Genomic DNA, 20,415 nt, shown 5'->3' with positions numbered 1-20,415 from the left:
ATTAACCTCTACATTACTTACCATTTCACTTCAGGAGCTGGAAATGCCATTACCTGAGCCTCCAATTTAAGAGGCTCCCCAACCACTGCTCTAGTATCTTCAAGTTTCTTTGAGAAGCTTGGTTTGCGTGGATTTGCTGGAAAAGAAGAATTTTCATTGAATCCAGTGTGAACTACACTCCAAACAATTATTTACATTTTGGTAATTATATTATGTAAGTTAGCTTTTTGGAATTGCATCTCAGCTAGGGTTTGAAAATCTTGTTCATGTATACAACGTTCGACAAATTTGACCATTTTCGGTCCTTTGGTTGGTCCATATTGACTAGGTTCATATAATATATTGCGGGTGATGGTTTGGTCCATCCTGTCAATATATTATCAGTACAGACTATGTATCTCATGCTAAATCTGTATTGATGGTTGAACTTCTTACAAAATTCTTTACAATACTACTTTAATTCTCCTAGTTAATACTATACAATTTTACGTCCAGTTAAGACGAAACTTTACATATAAACAGAAATGTTTTGACCCGGCATTGGGTCATCCTCAGCAAGACTCGTAAATTGAATTTAAAAACATAAGAAACACATAAAATGAAATGTTAATTAAAAAGTTTTTTTAAAAAACATGATGAAAGTTAAAATACTGTGAAATGATGATCTTTAAATAAAAGAGTCTTGAGCTGGAGGTCTTTCTATTTCAATGTTTTGCTGTCCCTTGATGCTGTTCAATTTGTATCTGTATAACTGTTGGCTTAGTTGTTTTTGTTTGGACATGGGCCGATATACATAGGCATTATTGAAGTTGAACCGTCTGATTTTAGTGTTACGTGGCCCGCTTGTATCACCCGTGTTCTCCAACTACGGAGTCCAGCTCTCAACTGACATATCAATATTTACAATAAGAACAGCAAATACTAGCCACAAACTGAAGGACATGACGGGAGGTTTGATCCGCTCTGTCGAAATTCCAGCCCAACACCAACATAGCACGATTCCATCTGGCCGGATATAATCAATTACACATTTAGATCTTAAGGAGTCAAATAATTCAATGGTAAACCAGTTCATTCCAGAAAGGGTTCTAACAATAATAAGGTGAAGATTTTAACTCTGGTAGTATAATAGCCGACTTTTTAATAGGTCTATGCTTAAGTGGGCTACAACAGAACAAACAGTAGTAAGAAACATTTTATCTTTGGCATTTCTAAAGGAAGCCATCCAACATTTTAATACATGTTTTAAAGTGTTATATAACATAAGAATAATCAGTTGAACTTTTATAAGTATTTTAAAGTGTTCCATTACAACAAACTTTTTTTTTTGCTTTATGTCGCACTGACACACATAGGTCTTATGGCAACGATGGGACAGGAAAGGCCTAGGAATGGGAAAGAAGTGGCCGTGGCCTTAATTAAGGTACAGCCCTAGCATTTGTCTGGTGTGAAAATGGGAAACCATGGAAAACCATCTTCATGGCTGCCGACAGTGGGATTCGAACCCACTATCTCCCAGATGTGATGCAGATGTGTTAAAAATAATGTTATATATTGATGATGTATAGCTGAATAATGTTAGATCTTAAGATATGGGAAATATTGATTTATGATGTAGAAATTGCTGATGAAGGGAGTTGGGGCTCCTGAAACATGTACGGGTGAAATAATTGTACAAAATTAGAAACTTATAATAAATCGACAGGGCGGACCAAACCATTATCTCTAGTATATTATATAGGACACAACGTTGACAAGGTCGAGAACAAGACTGCTTACTGGGCAGTTCAAAATGACATACGGTATTCATGTTTCCTCTAGGAACTGTGATGTGCATTATGCTGCATGAAATTTGGCATTTCCATGCATAAATACGCAGTTATTGTCAATATGACACAATGTTTCAAAGTTTATAATAATGTGCTCATGTTGGTGGAAATGCTATGGTCCATATTGATGCAATGATTTGCACTACATCTTTAATTTTTACATATAAGTGTAGTTACAATGATTTCAACAAAAATATAGAATATAACTAGTTGATAAATTCCCTAAGCAAATAATCATTTTAAATATACTTTATACCCATTTAAAATATAATTTTATTTTTAGACTGAAAACTCAAATTAAATGCAATAACAATTTCTGTAACATAACTTACGTTTTACAGCAACTGCGCAGATGGCATTTGCTTCACCATTTTTGTTTGTTGCCACCAACTTGTAAGCTCCACAGTCTGTTGGTATGACGTTGTCAATAACTAAACGTACAGAACCATCAGGAAGTGCTGTGATTTTAACGTGATCATCAGCTTTTAGAGGTTCACCATTCTTGAACCTGGTCATACAAGGTACAGTAAATAATTAATATTTGTGAGTAAGTTAAAAGTGGGACAATGTTAGACAAGAACTGATGATATGAATCAAAATGCATTTCTTAGTTTCTAAATACTAATTCAATATATACCAATCTGTGAAATATGAATCTATTATACGGTATACGACAAAATGTGCAACATGAAAATTATTGCTCATCTGCTGTCTACATTTCCCCAGCAACATTATTTATTCAATCATTCATTCATTCATTCATTGGATATAATAATTTGACATATTGTGAATTTTGTGATGTGTTGATTTCTGCAAATATGGTTCTTGAAACAGAGGTGGTGTTTATCGAGGAATATTATTTCTGGTCGTATGGAGTGGGACACCAGAATGGACTGAGTTTGCTCCATGTTAAAGAACAGTATAAGGAGCAATTTAATAAGGAGGCACCAAATAACAGAACAATGTTAGCTGTCGTTGACAAATTCTGGAGTATACAAAACTCTGCTGTGTATGGTGAACAATGCATGTCCATGATGATGTGCATGAGTGGCACAGGAGATTCTGAGAAAGGCGCACATTACTGCAAGATGATGCATGCCCAGGACAGGCCCATTGAGCCATTACTCCTGATGTGATAGGGCAGATTGATGGCCTTATCCGGGAAAGCTGATGTATAACGGATGAAGAAATTCGTGTTCAGGTAGGCATTAGTCATGGATCTGTATATGCCATTATCAAAGATCACTTGCATTTCCACAAAATTTGTGCGCAATGGAATCCGCATCAACTTACGGAGGGACAAAAGATTGACAGAATGGTGTCATGCCTGAGTCATCTGCAGTGGTATCATGAGGAAAAGTATGCGTTTCTGTCCTGTATTGTCACAGGGAACGAAACATTGTGCCACCATTTTGAGTCTGAGAGCAAACAGCAAAGCCAACATTGCAATTCTCTCCTGCCAAAGAAATCCAAAGCAGTTAACACAAATTCCAGTGAAGTCATGATGACATTCTTCTTTGACTGCAAGGGCCCTCTGCTTGTTGACTTCCTCGAATGTGGAACCACAATCAATGCGTAGTGCTATGAAGACACTTCGCAGAAACTGCGAGGCGCCATTATGTCAAAACGCCCTGGAATACAGTTGGACGGAATCATCCTGTTGCATGATAATGCTCTCTATCATACTTCCAATCTGGCAAAGGCTAGGCTTCAGTGATTTGGTTGGAAGACACTTCAACATCCTCCATACAGCACAGATCTTTCATCTTGTGATTTTCACATTTTTGGCAACCTGAAGAAAGACATTCGTGGACGTCTGTTTCATTCAGATGAGGAAATGCAAGAGTGGGTGTGGTTGTGAATCCATCAACGACTTACCTCTTTCTACAAAACTGGAAAAATCATCTCGTCTCCCAGTGGGATACATGTATTAATGCTTTTGGTAATTACTTTTGAATAACATTCCATGGTCACATTGTAGTGGGCGTTCAGTTTTCATTTGACTGCCCCTTATATCTTAAAGGGTGATATCTCACTGCATTTGAAACCAATTCTGGCATCTGAATATATGGTAATTTTTATATGAATGATTCTTTGTAATTCAATCATTGTTATTTGGAATGGCAATTAAAATCCTAGGGGTTATGTAGTAGACATTTTATGTTCTCTAAAGAGGAACACAAGTGCTGAACAAATAAATGGGTCTCAATTATAGATTTTGATGAAGAAGGTACTTTGAATCAGAATAGTGAGAGCAGTACCAAGAGGAATGTGGGGAAGAATGATGCATTCATATGAAATTTGTTTCAGTTTAAGTGCCTTTTACATAAACTGATCAGTCCTAAAAGGAAGAAAAATGAAGATCTTTAACTCCACAAGGAACCAGGTTGTCAGGTTTCAAAGAAGGAGACTAGAAAGAGGAAAGAAGAGAAAATAAAGGTGGCAGAGGAAAAAGAGAAAATTAAGGTGGCAGAAGAAAAAGGAGGATCTTTAACTCTACAAAGAATGAGGTTGTCAGGTTTCAAAGAAACAGAGAAGAAAAAATAAAAAGTAGCAGTCTTAATATTTGGTAGTTTTAGGGTTGGAAGAGAAGAGAAATTAACAAAGGAAGGTTTTACTGGAAAGCAGAGGGAGGCAAGTCTGATGTGAGCAAGTAAGATCAGTGTCAGACCCATACCGCAGCATAGGACTTCCTTCGCGATATGCCACAACAGCTATGGATGGCAATGGCACCGTCGTATCATGAATTATGTGAGGCTCTCAACAAACTTCACCCCAGAAACCTAGACCAGACACATATCAATGGAGTTTATTCATTGTGGAGGCTTATCCCTAAAGATAAGGCTCTTCACACTAATCCTTTTAAACTGGGAATCTCAGCAAGTACCTGGTGACCTTCAGAATGCTACTATCATCACCATATTCAAGAAAGATGATCATAGTATATGTGGCAACTATCATGGTATATCCCTGCTGTCAATAGCTGGCAAACTTCTACTTAGCTGTCTCCAGGCTGTCTCAGAGAAGATTCTTTCCAAGTCTCAGTGTGGTTTCTGTGTCTCCAGAGGCACCACTGACACAATCTTGTGCACATAGAAACTTCAAGAAAAATGCAGAGAACAATAGCAACCTCTCAACTTAGTGCTTTATTGTCTGAAAAAAAACCTTTGATTCAATCCTGAGACCTGCTATGCGGGCAGTGTTGAAATTCTTTGGTTCCTCTTCACACTTTGTTGGCCTGGTTTGAGCACTCTATGATGGTATGTCTGGTCAGGTTCTTCATCAGAAAAACATCACATATGGATTGAAGCAAGGATGATTTAAGGTATTGCCTGGATGGAAGTCTCTTCAACTTGATAAGACTTTGTTCATGTTTTTAATTTATGTGACTAGGATAACTGAACTCTTCAGTATGCTGATGATACTGCATCACCTGTTCTTACTTCTGAGGAACTACAGCAGTCAGTTTATAGTTTCAAGTGCATAAATGATCATTTTGGCTTTGCCATCTATGCAAAGAAAAAAAAGATTCTTGCCAAACCTGCTCCAGGGACTAGCCTTGCAGAGTTCAATGTCTCTGTCTCAGATGTGACCCTAGAACAGGTGGAATACTTTTAATATCTTGGGAGCATCTTGTCTAAATGAAGCACCTCAGAAGAGGACATGGAAAAAAGACTCCATGCTAGCCATCTGGCATTTGATCAGCTTTCCAACTGGGTATTCAGGAATAAAGACCTATCAGTTCATACCAAACTCATGCCAGGAATAAAGACCTATTAGTTCATTGGAGACATTGGAGAAGAAAGATCGCCGTGGACGGAAGTGACGCGTGGCCATTTTAGGCCTAATGTTAAACATATGGGAGAAACTACGTACAACTTAAAACCGGGAAAAAACTCTTTGCAGTGCCAAAATAGATTTCAGTTATTGCAGCAAGTTCCAGAAGAAGACACACCAAGTTTTCCAAATAATTTTAAATCCAGTGGAGGTAAGCTACAGAAGAAAACCAACCGAAAGTCAAGATCGCCAAAGATTCATCTCTACGCAGACAGTCAAGGGTGGGGTTTGGCAGAAGGCATCAAGGATGAGCTGCAGAATCCAGAGACTGAGGTTTTAGGACTAATAAAACCAGGTGCCAAAACTGAAGACGTCCTTTCAAGTTGTGATCCTGTGTTAGAGAAGGACAATTATGTGGTGATTGTGAGTGGTACAAATGACATTGCTGCAAATGAAGGTGAGGAATTAATTACGACTCTCAGAGGTAAGATTTCTAAACTACCTGACTCAAAAGTAATTGTAGTAAATGTGCCACCCAGGTTTGACCTTTTAGAGGACTCATGTGTGAACAAAGCTGTACATGATGTAAATATAAAAATCAAGAGATTAAGTAAGAGTTTTAGAAATGTCTATGTAGTAGATACTTTAGGTCTTGGCAGGCAAATGTTCACTAGACATGGGTTACATCTAAATAGTAATGGAAAAGCAACTCTCTGTAGACAAATTGCTACAATTATCAACAGAGATTTGCAAACTAATCTGTACTTAAGAAAACCCATACCACTAAACTGGCACATACAGGGAAACTTGCCAGAAAACCCAGACCCTTAAATCAAGATCTATGTACAAGGATCTGGGTTCTAGGGAAGTTCTCAACTCATGAGTCAAACGTTACCCAATTGCAACAGTCAAGTTTTAGGGAGGAAGGAGGTCTGAGATTGCTCTTGGTAAACTGTTAGAGTGTAGTAAATAAACAATTAAAATTCGGTACATTGATGGAATCTTATGAGACGGATGTGGTGATAGGAGTGGAATCGTGGTTGAGAGAAGGGGTGGGTAATACAGAAGTATTTCCAGAAGGGTATACAGTCTATCGTAGAGACCGAGGAGATAAAAAGGGAGGAGGGGTATTTATTCTGGTGAAGGAAACTTATTGTTCGCATGAATGGTTTACTGATGAAAGGGATGAAATATTAGGGATAAAATTAGTTTGTGATAATATGAAGGAGGTGGAAATTATAGGAACATATAGGCCTGGAAGAGAGGAAAGAGACATGGAAATATTTGAGAAAATAATAGATTATACTCATAAAAACAATAATGATACGGTAATAATTGGGGGAGATCTAAACTTGCCTGAAGTTGAATGGAATGGAGCTGCAAGTGAAGCCCATGAACAGAAACTGGCAAATAAGTTAATTTGGGAGGGAGGATTTACACAAGTAGTACAAGAACCAACTCGTCTCAATAACTTGCTAGATGTATTCTTGGTTAAACCATGGGAAATTGTTGATAAAACTGAGGTAATTGAAGGAATAGTTGACCATAACGCTGTAATAATGGATGTAGGACTTGTACCAAAAATGCTTAATAAGAGGGTCACAAAAGACAAGAAATTATACAGAAAAACTAAAGTTGATGAATTTGGGACTTACCTTAAATCACAATTCAGTTGTTGGATAAGTGAAGGGAATAATGTGGATACACTATGGGCTAAATTTAAAGGAATCATTTGGGAAGGAGAGAAGAGATTTGTACCTGTTAAGAAGGGTAAAATGACCTCAGACCCTGTTTATTACACAAGGGAAATAAGAAAATTAAAAAGAAAATGTAGAATAGTAAACAGGAAAATCAAAGAAGGTAGGGAGAGTAGAGAAAGTAGAAAACAGCTAATGAGGGAACTGAATAGAGTGAAAAAGGAAGCAAAAGAGAATTATATGAATGGCATTCTTCAAGAGGGTAATGACCACAAAGGGAAATGGAAAAAGCTGTATTCATATATTAGGAATCAAAAAGTAAAAGGAATCCAAATTCCTACAATGGTGGGAAAAGGGTGTGAACACTATTTAACAGATACTGAGAAAGCAAACCTCTTTAGTAGGGAATTCCGAGATTCAGTAGAAGATTGTCAGGACTTGGAAACCGTAACAGAAGATAGAGAGGGAGAGACACAGAGGGAAACAAGAAGCTTCTCATTCACAAATGAAGATATTTTCAGAGAAATCCAACTGCTTCAGCATGGAAAAGCAGCAGGAAGTGATCAAATTACTGGGGAGGTATTAAAGACAATGGGGTGGTATATAGTGCCTTATTTAAAATTTCTCTTTGACTATGTCATAAATAATAGTGTGATACCAAAGGAATGGAAGGAATCTATAATAATACCAATTTATAAAGGAAAGGGTGATAAAAGGAAACCAGAGAACTACAGACCAATCAGCCTGACCAGTATAGTTTGTAAAATACTGGAGAGTTTAATAGCAAAGTACATCAGAGGGATATGTGATGATAAAAATTGGTTCATGAGGAGCCAGTATGGATTTAGAAAGAAATTTTCTTGCGAGGCACAACTGGTGGGATTTCAGCAGGACATATCAGATCAGTTAGATTCAGGAGGCCAATTAGATTGCATAGCCATAGATCTTTCCAAAGCCTTTGATAGAGTGGAACATGGAATATTATTAAAGAAATTGGAGGGAATAGGATTGGATGTAAGGGTTATATGTTGGATAAGAACATTTCTAAATTCAAGGGTTCAGAAAGTCAAAGTAGGAAATAATATATCACAGGAAGAGAAAGTCTGGAAGGGAATTGCACAGGGTAGTATAATCGGTCCGTTACTTTTCTTAATATATGCAAATGATTTAGGGAACAATATAACATCGAAAATAAGATTGTATGCAGATGACATAATTGTTTATAGGGAAATAAATAACATTGAGGATTGTTCAGAATTACAAAGGGACCTTGACAGTATCCAAGAATGGGTTGAAGAAAATAATATGAAGATTAATGGAGGCAAATCAACTGTTACAACATTTACAAACAGGAGCTTTAAAACTGAATTTGAATATACTTTGGATGAGGTAGTTATCCCAAAAGATGGCAAGTGCAAATACTTAGGTGTGAGATTTGAAAGTAATTTGCACTGGAAGGGTCATGTTGATGACATTGTTGGGAAAGCATACAGATCGTTACATGTCATAATGAGACTACTTAAAGGATGCAACAAAGAATTAAAAGAAAAAGTTACTTAAGTATGGTTCGTCCATTATTGGAATATGCAAACAGTGTTTGGGATCCTCACCAAGAATACCTAATAAAAGAACTAGATGGTGTGCAGAGGAAAGCAGCAAGGTTTGTAACAGGGGATTTCAGGAGAAAGAGTAGTGTATCAGAAATGTTAAAGGAACTTGGGTGGGAAACTTTAAGTAAGAGAAGGGAGAAAACTAGACTTATAGGATTATATAGAGCCTATACAGGAGAAGAAGCATGGGGAGATATCCGTGAGAGGCTTCGGTTGGAAAATAATTATATTGGTAGAACTGACCACAAGTACAAAATTAGAAGGAATTTTAGCAGAAGCGATTGGGGTAAATTTTCTTTCATTGGGAAGGGCGTGAAGGAGTGGAACAGTTTACCAGGGGTAGTGTTTGATCCTTTTCCAAAATCTGTACAGATATTCAAGAAGAGAATAAACAACAACAGAGATAATAAATTAAATGTTAGAGGGCATTCGACCAGTGCAGGATATTGTAAATAATAAATGTGTGTGATTAAATTAATTCCATCCCCTGGTCTAAGGAGTTTGGACAGCCCAAGTAGGGGACTGCCTGTAGGGGTGAAGTACAGTGGGGACTTCGAGGGCCCTGGGACCGCTACGGTAGCTGTGAAGGCCCTTCAGGAACTCTGAAAAGTGGTGGCAAAAGGGGCTCTGGTTAAGACGCAGCAGGTCGTTATGCTACTTAGGTTCCAAAATGGGTAAAATATAAATATGTGAATAAATTCAGTGTTAATTTTAATCTTATACCAGTTGTATAGTATTATTAGAAGTAATTTCACATACCGTACTGTATATGAGTTGACTATATTTGTAAGATATTATAAGTAGAATTTTGTAAACAATATAAATTTATTAAGGATGATGTGCGTGTTTAATAGAAAAAATTATTAGCGTAAATTGTATAATATTGTATTCTAGGAAAATTTTCTTCGTCTCCTGTTAATTTAAAATTTAGTGCTTGACAATAATGTATTTTAGTGTACCATTTGCCACCGAGGTAGACACCTCATTTGCAAATAAAGAGATTTTGATTTTGATTTGATTTTTACCAAACTCATGTGGCGTATAAAGCAGTCATCATCTTAACGTTATCAATGGATGTAAAACTTGTTCTCTGTACTGCTGTATCAAGAAATTTGAGTGTTTTCTTGAACAGAAACTCTGTTAAATCTTAAATATCAGATGGGAGAATTATGTCTCCAATTTTGGAGTTCATGGAAAAGCATGCATAAACATGTAGAAGCCTCAATCATTGGTCACCAGCTTTGGTGGACTGGGCATGTCTGCCATATAAGTGACACCAGACTCCTCACCAATTCTTGTACTGCAAACTTTCCTCAGGCACAAGGCCCTTTGAAGCATTATAAAGACCCACATAAACCATGAAAGTCACAAATATCAACCCTCAAACCTGGGACACACTTGCCAGGATTGCTTGCTTTGGTGCCGAACCACCTCTCTTGCAGTTCAACTGTTTCAGCAAGAGCGTCAAAGGCATGAAGAGTCTAAATGACACATGCACATACTCCATCAGAATGCAGATTCATCCCCCTGCATCCATCCAGTGAAATTTGAGTGGATGCATGTTAAAATTGGCTACTGAGTCATCAGAAGTACAAGCGCAAACAGCACTGACTGAAAATGGATTGTTGGCAGAAGAAATTATACACTCAGAAACAAGTAACAAATAACATATCTGTATTTATCTTCAAATTATGCCCACCTATATACATATAAAATAAGAGATTTGTTTGTACATTGCTCAGAATTAAGAAAGAATGGTATTTCCATATCGGTTGTGTCCACAGTAACAAGGAAATGCACTTTTTAATTTTTCGTCATCTCTGTCTGTCTGTCTGTCTGTCTGTCTATCTGTCTGTCTGTCTGTCTGTCTGTCTGTCTGTCTGTACATACGCACATCACGAGAAAATGGCTGAAGAGAATTCAATGAAAATCGGTATGTAATGGCGGGGAATAAAGCACTACAATCTAAGGCTATAAATAATTTTATTTGTGCTGAGTGAAATGGTAGTTCAGGGGAAGGCCTAAAATTTAATTCTCAAAAATCTGTTATTAGTAGTCCTACTGATAACTACTACATAACTTAAGTTATATAGAATTAAATTTACGATCATTTGTGTCTTATACATTTTTAGCGTACTGGCGTCCGCCTTCTTAGCGTAATGGTTAGCACTATTAGCTGCTGTCCTCAGGAGGCCGGGTTCAATTCCTGGTACCCCAAGAAATTTAAGAATGACAGGATGGTTGGTATGGGGTTAAAATGGTATGTGCAGCTCACCTCCATTGGGGGATATCTGAAAAGAGCTGCACCACATTAGGATGAGGACACGAGTTTATTTTACCATACCAGCTATGATAAAAGAGATATTAATGAATTTTGATTTTTGTTGCTAATTCCATATCAACGCTAAGCCACGAGAAAATGTATGAACAGAATTAAGTGAAAATCAGTATGTAAAGTCAGGGAATAAGGCACTAAAGTCTAAGACATAAATAATTTTATTCACATGGAATGAGATGGTAGTTTAGGGGGAGGTGCCTAAAATTTAGCTTTAAAATATGCATGTTATTGGTCCTATTGGAAAGTAATACATAACAAAAGTTATAAAGAACACAATTTCTGATCATTTCCGACTATGATAATAGAATTCATGAATTTAGACTTTTGTTGCTGAGTTCATATCAACACCGAGCACTGCGTGTTAATTGGCATTGGTTTTTGTCACAATTTTTTTAAGGTGTAAAACCGCCAGTGATGCTAGTATTACCATGGGTAAGAGTTTGAAGATATAAAAATCGAATATTCTTTAAAACTAATATTTAATATTCTTGTTTCTTCACCTGGATGTGCTGCGAGAACTCTATTGCAATAAACTGTCACCATCAAAGCTAAGCGAGAGGCTGTTACCAACTTCATGCAGTGGTTACGCTCTGAATCTCTTCTAAGAGCTAGTTGAGTATTACTGCACCTGTGCCAAGAAAGGCCCCTCTCCCCTCGACACTGAGATGTATCCTGGTATGTTCTCTTGTCATGTTACCACAATGGAAAGTGGAAATGTTACTGTAGTTTATATAATGTCGGTGCTGAGCTGTTCTGTCTTTTCTTTCTGCCATGCTCAACAGTGCGTTGTTATATTATTGTTTTCTATTATAATATGATGTGACTTTTCTTGTTAAAGTGTGAATTTATGTTAGGTAAGGATAGCCTATAGGTCTGCACAATGTATTAAACATTAAAATGAGTGCTGTCACTTCCACCTCGAAAGCAAGTGAGTTGGCGGGCCCATTTTCGTTTAAGAACATTTGAAGAAAAGAAAAACATAATTAAAAAAGGTAGACCGAAGCCTTCTCTTAAAAATGTATGGTAGTCAAGGAATCAAAAAGAACAGTACGATATTTTCATGACTCGTGGTACATAGATCTGAATTGGTTATGTGTGAAAATGAATAAACTGTACTGTTGGCCATGTATTCTACTCGTATATTCCTCAGAAAAGAATGCTTGGAATAAAGATGGTGTCGATTTAAACAGATATACTCTTAGAATGGAGTGTGGTAACACTTTTCAAAACGTCAAGTGTCATCACTGAAAACAGCATGGTCGTCAGTCCATATCGACAAGCAAAATTGTGAAGATGATTATAAAAATGAGAAAAATATTATAAAGGAACGATTGCCTGAAGAATAAGACAAGAAGAAGTCATGAAAGGAGGAAGGACTCCCTTTATATTACATGCCCTAATATCACAGAGTCGGAAGAAAAATAAATGTCAAGGCCTACATTATCGAAAGCTCATAAAATTGATCTACAATAACATTACATTGACCATTGTTTGTTGTGATGTTCTTTGTTTCTTCTGCTGCCACTCATCTCCAAATGGTGGAATTATTGCTGCATCTTGAGTAAAACAGCCTGCCTGGATATTGGAAGGAAGTAGCTGGGAAGCTAGATAACTTTCTCTTCTTTTTTCTTTTTTAGCATGCCATTCCTCTGGTTCATAAACTTTCTGATAACTAGTACATAACACAATGATTCATTACAGTATTGCAGCTATTCGATCCCCGGTCTGAGGCACTAATTAGGTTGAGCAGTATGCACATGTAACGGAATAAAGCATAGGAGTGTTCAGAGCTGTCTACAGCCTGGTCATTCTAGTTCTGGAACCTAGCACTGTTAGAATGCCAGCATAGTACGGTCCGTTAAAAGTTAGAAAATGTTCGTGCTTTCATTTGAACGAGGATTTCATATGATAGCATTGAGTTTAACCGTGACATTCCAGTTGGTTAATATTGTATTCTGACAAGAATACTGTCATTGTAATGACCTATGTCAAGTTCAATTTAATGTTTGTCTCTGTCTGTTACAGCATTGGGGGAAAATCAATGGGTGGATTTGAATGAAACTTGGTATTACAGTTTCAAAAAAGGTCAAGTAGGATTTCAGCTATAAGTTTTCAAAACTTTCATAAGGAGGGGGTGCTTCACAAGGGGCTTAAAGAATAAAACTCAATGAAGGTCTCATACAGTTGGTTTTACATTAAAATAGCTCACTCTGAAAGAAAACACACAGAAGCAAGGGTGGCCCAACCTACAAAAAGCTCTACTGGACGCTGCTCAAAAGACCATGCCTGCCTCATCCAACAAAGGAAAACATCCATGGTGGACCACTACATGTGACCATGCTATAGAAGATAGACGCAGAGCCTGGGTCACGTGGAACCAATGCAAAAATGAGGCTAACTACCAGGCCTTCCTTACTCAAAGGAAAATAACTGCCAGTATAGTACGACAGGCTAAGAGGAACCATAACAAGGTTCTAATACAACAGGTGGAAGAGGACTTTAAGAGGCACAACTCAAGAGATTTCTACAGAGAACTCTGAAAACAGACAACGAAATACACAGCTCCCACCCTTCATCTTCGTGGACCTGATGGGAAGGTTCAGTTCAACAACAAGGATTGTACCAATACTCTTGCAGGGTATTTCAAACAGCTCCTCAACGCAGAGGAACCTAAAGAGAGACTCACATTCTCTGAGCCTCTTTCCAGAAACTGAGACTCCACACTGCCAACCATTGAAGAAATAAGGGAGATTATCAAGAGCCTAAAGAACAACAAGGCCTCAGGTGAAGACGGTATAGTAGCAGAGATGTGGAAACATGCTGACGAACAATCCATACAAAGCATCCATCAGATCATAGAGGATATCTGGGCGACGGAGACCTTACCTGAGGAATGGACCTCAGCGGTGATCCATCCTCTACACAAGAAAGGTAGTAAGATAGACCTAGACAACTACAGAGGCATCTCTCTTATATCGGTTACGTACAAGTTCTTTTCTAAAGCCCTGCAAACCAGAGTGGTCAGTCAAATAGATTCCCAATTAGGTGAATATCAGGCTGGTTTTCGCGCAAATAGATCTTGCACAGAGCAGATACAGAACCTCAAGACAATCCTGAGGTACAAGAATTGTGGCGGACACCAATGGGTAGTCATACTAGTGGACTTCCAGAAGGCATATGATTCAATAGATTCTCTATCCAAACAGGAGTTAGACAAGGTGATGGAATTTCTTGCATTCTCTTTAATTGCGTTCTAGAGAAGATTATCAGGGAATGGACTGCCACATTACCTCCAGGAGGTGGACTGCAAATTGGCTACAAGAAAGATAATCTCAGTGTACCTTGCCTGGCCGTTGCCGACGACCTTACCTTATTAGCCAACAACATAGAAGAAGCTACTCACCAGCTACAGAGCCTCTATACCATAGCAACTAAAACCGGCTTGAGGGTCAATATAAAGAAAACTGAGTTCATGACTAACATAAAGGGAGTCCCACCTACTATGCCACTGGAAAACACCACCATTCGTAAGATTCCTGCAGTGAAGTACGTAGGGGAGTGGATTTCAGCAACCGAGAATGAGACATTAGCAACAGACACCAGATGCACCAAGTTGGAAAGGATCTACCATACCTGTAAGAGCATCTATACATCCAAGTGCCTCTCTAAGAACCTTAAACTCCAACATTACAATTCAGTAGTAAGACTGTCCGTACTGTACGCCTCTGAGTGTCTTCTGATGAACAGAAAAGGTCCACTGAGGAAGCTAGAGCTCAAGGAATGAAAAATACTAAGGAGGATTTTAGGACCAATAAGAGAAGGGGATGGTACTTACAGGATAAGGCACAACAAAGAGATCTATGACCATCAAGAAGACATAGTTACATCCGTGAGGAAGAGGCGATTGACTTTCTATGGGCATTTGACTCGTATGAGTACTTACAGACTTACCAGCAAGATCTTTACCACTACAGGCAGAGGGAAAGCGTCCAAAAATAAATGGATCACCACAGTGAAGTCCGACTGAGAACAGCTGGGGATTTCAGAACAAACCATACAGGATCGTGTATTATTCCGGCAGTTAACCTTTCAAGGTGTCTTTCCAGAGTCTCTCACCGGCAGACAGAGTACAGGCACAACACGACCGAAGTGGACCGAGGAAAGGAAACAAGCACACAGCCAGAAGATGAAAGCTCTCTGGGCAAAGAAAAAACAGAATTTCCATACAAGGAGTCGAAACGAGCCCCGTGGTCCTCAGTAGGCCCAAACGACAAGAAGAAGAAGAAGAAGAAGAAGAAGAAGCTCATTGAAAATTTTTGTTCTACATCTCTTTCCAATACGGTAATATTTGTCTGTCTGTGTCTGTTACCTCATCAGGGAAAATGGATGGGTAGACTTTAATGAAACTTGGTATTACAGTTTCAAAAATGGTTGAGCAAGGTCCTAGCTACAAGTTGTCCAAACATTTCACCAGGAAGGGGTGCCTCACAAGAGTCCAAAAGAATAAAACTATGTGCTCTACCTCTCTTACCATTGGTTTTACACAAAAATAACAAATGGTGAAATTTTGTTTTATACCTTTTTCTGATATGGTGCAAAATAGGCTAAGGTATATATCAATGGCAATCATGTGAAAGTCCAAGAACCGGTAACTAGCTCTATAGAGTGTAATGAGAGTCACTATAAAGATCATTTCAGCAACATTCAAAGGCTTTGTACATCTGTCAGTATTTTTTAATATTAACCTAATACTCTGCTTTCTTTTATACTGGAAGGAAGAGATCAAATCAAGATCAGCAACAAGGAAAAGAAATAAAACTGCAAAGGGCCCCAGAAAGCAAGAGAGCAAGAACGTTATGTCAAGACAAGCCGCTGGCAAGGAGAGCCATGCCCTTTTATGTGCATCAGAATCTGGGAAACAATGTGAGGTGTGGACAAAAATATAATCATGCATATGCTATGTGATTATCCCATCAATGACGGGTACTACAGCTAATCTTATATACTGTATATTTTTACAGCCACATTTGTAGTGTGTTAATCCATTCCCTTATCTTATGATTAAACAGAGTTTAATTTAGTTGTTCCCTCTTATTCATAGTACCTAGCAGACAATTATTAATAACAGATACACTATACCTGTCTCATAATTCATTCTCCCACCTGTTGTAACTGTTATGCAGCAATTCTTGTGAGACCTGATTAATATCAGCAAGCTTGTAGTTTTATGTGACTACTGATGTCACAATTATAGCCATGGGGCCTTCAGTTTTGGATGGGATCTAAACTACAGTGAAGCAACTTTATTTAAAAATCCTGCATGCATTACCGGTAGCTGGGATTCAAACCATGACTATCTTGGTGGGAAATCAGGGACAATGCCACTTGGCTATCACACCCACTTTTAGTTATTAAATCCTATCATAGGTAAATCATAATTGATAATTAATTTTCCTCATATTCCTGGATTATCTGTTGTACATGTCAACAAAACTGTGTTCGAGAAAGTTAACTGAAAAACAGAAACTCAAGAAACATAAATAATACTCATAAGATGTCTTGAAAATTATGTGAAAGAATACTCATAAAAGTTAAAGAAAGATGGAAATGTATACACATTGTTCTTACCATTGGACTTTGGGGATGGGACTTCCATTCAATTTGCATTTCAGGTCCAACAAATCATTCTCATCTACTTCTGCAGCTCGATCCAGAGGACGACCAAAGCTTGGAGGAAGTTGTGTCATAATCAAATTGGCACTGGTTTCTGCATCACCAACCAAGTTGGAAGCTTTTGCAGCATACTGGAACACCAACACAAGATAATAATTAAATAAGGTAATATTAAATTAAAATTTTAAAAAACCCATTAAGAGGAATCATTCTAAATAATTAGAAATAATTTGTATTCAAATTTCAGTTAACTGTCATATTGATGAATAGCAAAGTGCCTCTGCTTTGCTATGATTTAAAATGAAAGTTATCATTCAAAGTTTAACATTTTGGGGAGTCCATTGTTGGCTAAGTCTGTAAAATACACCCCCAGTTTGTACGTCAAATGGTTATCGAAGAATGATTATTTATTTTTGGATTTAACACTCATTTGAACACCATAGAATTAGAATGTTTAAAAACTATACCTTATTTAACATACAGAATGTAGGAGCGAACAATCTGCAAAATTTTGATTTTGTATGTCATATGGTAATACCAATATATTTGGTCTGTTATTGGACATCATAAATTTTCTAGCTAACTCATTCCTGGTTGCCAGTGTGCTAAGTTGGGTTCATCAGTTGGTAAATAACACACCTACCAAGATGCATGCTAGTGCATACCGTGAAGGCCACTGTGTAGGCTACTTGGAGCTGGAAAATTTATAATGTCCAATAATGGACCAAATATATTGGTATTGTAAATTAACTCATTCGGGACAAATATTGCAGGTTCCCTATGGGAATCAGCATCTACTGTATATCCTGTCATATAGTAATGTGAAGAATGAATGTTTTGTTTTAGGAGTAAAATATTCTACATTTTTTTCCTATTTAACACCTAGGACATGTACAATTTTAAGTTTATATATGAAACAGTTTAAGAAGAATAAATATTGTGATTTCAGAGTTAACCCTCATATAAATCACTTAGGGGAGAAATATTTTGAAGCATATGATACTTGACACCTTGGACATAAAAGAACAACCTTCTTATAAAATTACAACTTTGGTCACCTAACGGTTTTGGAGGGATGATTAATTTTGCTTCCGGAATTAGATCCATTTAACCCTTTAGGGGTGGAATGCTTTAAAATAAAACTGAGAGATGAGATATCCGAAAATAATGGATACTTTTGATCTCTTATCAGGTAACAATATTATTTTCTTGGCATAGTGTATATATAGTTTCTATCATAGTGTAAGAAATATGTTATGGGACAAAGATGTGCCAATGGAAGCAAAGGATACTATGTACAAGATGTATTATGTACCCATAACAACTTACGGAGCAGAAACTTGGACAATGACAAAGAAGGATGAGAGTCGAATACAGGCAGCCGAAATGAAATTCTTGAGGAGTATGATACAGAAGAGTAGACGAGACAAAATAAGGAATGAGAAAATCCGGGAAGAAATTGGAGTGGAAAAAATGAATGATAGAATAGAGAAGAGCCGACTAAGATGGTTTGGGCACATAAAGCGAATGAGCGACGAAAGAATGCCAAAAAAGGTGATGGAAATGCAAATCCAAGGAAGGAGAGGCCGTGGACGACCTCGATTGAGATGGAAGGATACCATCCAACGCAGCATTATAGAAAGAAACCTGGACTGGGACACAGTGTTGGAGGAGGAGTGGTGGAAAGACCGAAGAAAGTGGAGAGGAACCATATTTGCCCCTACCCGGCTACAGCTGGATAAAGGGAAATGATGATGATGATGATGATGAGTGTATATATACTGAACTACTATATTCTCTAAGATTAATTATTGAAGTTCTTAATTTTTCATCTTCCTCATATGGATATGCTTTTACATATACTGTAAATTGGAATTTAACTCAAATTTGAGTAGGTTATTTTCAAAAGCAGCTAAATTGATTTTGCTGCTAGAAAGAGCTTCAATGTATCTCTTTTAATCACGTATTAAATAAGGGACTTCTTTTTAGAATCCAAAGTAGGTATAACTGCCTTCACAAATGGGCTACTCATTTTGTATATATATATACCGTATAATTCTGATTGCTTCTTCGGCAGATTTCAAATTGTTGCTGGTGATTCAGATCTGCAATCTCATCCAGATACAGTTTCTAAAAATTCTACTTATTTGAGTTGGGAAACACAGAAAGGTTGTTTCAGCATGTGACACACTCATAATAAAACAAGTAGTTGATGAGGTTAGAACAGAAAAGTTCTTTCATAGCTGAATCTCAAGATTTTTCTAAGAAGGATCAGTTCTGCATTGTGGTGTGCTTCATAAAATGATCTCTCACATTTGTTGAAGGCAAAGGCTTGGCAGACACTTTACTGGACACTCCTGTGAGCTATGACATTGATTAGTCTTACCTGCATGCCCAGGGATGTGAAAACTGCAATACAGTGAGTGGCCAATTTACAAGTTTACAATTTCATAAATAATGTCTCTTAAATGCTGCCTGAAGATACCAACAAGTGTGAACTCATTACTGCCTTGTCAGTAATTGAATCACTTGCTTCACTTTTACCTTCAGGCTCCACAGAGTTGCAGTCTTGACATCTTGAGGCAACAAAACACGTTAGCACATTTATTTGTGGCATTTTTCTTTGATTTACTGTAACGGTTCAAATCCAGTTACAAGGTAATATCTGTATTTTACTATTATTATTGCATCTGTGATATTATTATTATTATTATTTTGTCTGTATTATTATTATTTTATCTGTGAGATTACTATTATTTTGTTATAATTATTATTCAATTCCATTATACAATGCTTGTCGCTTGCGTATTTGTAATTGAGTGTATGCATATATACATATATGTAAATTAACATTAAATATCTGTACAGTGAGAGTTTCGATGTATCAGATGTGGATGTGACGTTGTTATATTTTGCACTACTGGTGATTCTGCCAAGTCATCGCCACGTCATGGCTACGTCATCGTGAGCTTTTAGCAATTCGCTCAGAGACTCGGCCGCCCCAGGGGATTTCACCATTACATGCAACGGTTTGAGGCGTTGTGGGAGTATGTCATTGTTATTTCTGGAGATTACGTAGCTGTGTCAACCAACGTCTATAAAAGGTGGGTGCATATTGTAGCGTCAGTCATTATTTAAACGGAAGCAGTACAGTGAAGAAGTCAAAATGGATAAGTGAACAGTCATTATTTAAACGGAAGCTGAACAGTGAAGAAGTCTACTAGATGAAGAGGCCTCAGTCGGTCAGTCAACGAGTGTGAACGAGAGATGGAGAAGACTCAGCGAGCCATTAATTATTGGTCATTGAGAGAGTGAGGCCAAAGTTGGTCGGTTACTTAGTTGAAGACACGGACGCAAGGACTTACCATGGAGTCCGAGAGGGATACCACCTACTATGAGGTAATACCATATTGACTTACAAAGAAGTCAGATGATATGGAGAAGAAGCAGTCACAAGGATATATCACCAAGTTAGGTGTGACACATCTACA

At 37.6% G+C, this 20,415-nt stretch overlaps 1 protein-coding gene across 10 annotated transcripts in view; it reads right to left on the bottom strand.

Moving 5' to 3' along the window:
* The window catches only part of Obsc (Obscurin), a 980,481-nt gene that overhangs the window by 213,863 nt on the left and 746,203 nt on the right, over positions 1–20,415 (bottom strand). For all 10 annotated transcript variants that reach the window (XM_068225413.1, XM_068225414.1, XM_067137343.2 and 7 more), the window contains 3 exons: positions 16,880–17,055; positions 2,162–2,337; positions 22–136 (listed from right to left, as the gene is read on the bottom strand). In XM_068225413.1, coding sequence (XP_068081514.1) covers positions 22–136; positions 2,162–2,337; positions 16,880–17,055 — 467 coding nt within the window. The remainder of the gene's footprint in view (positions 1–21; positions 137–2,161; positions 2,338–16,879; positions 17,056–20,415) is intronic.

Source organism: Anabrus simplex, chromosome 1 (assembly GCF_040414725.1).
Source record: "Anabrus simplex isolate iqAnaSimp1 chromosome 1, ASM4041472v1, whole genome shotgun sequence".
Lineage (NCBI taxonomy): Eukaryota > Metazoa > Arthropoda > Insecta > Orthoptera > Tettigoniidae > Anabrus > Anabrus simplex.
Note: the sequence above shows the minus strand (reverse complement) of the source record. Positions and strands in the feature narration are given on the sequence as shown.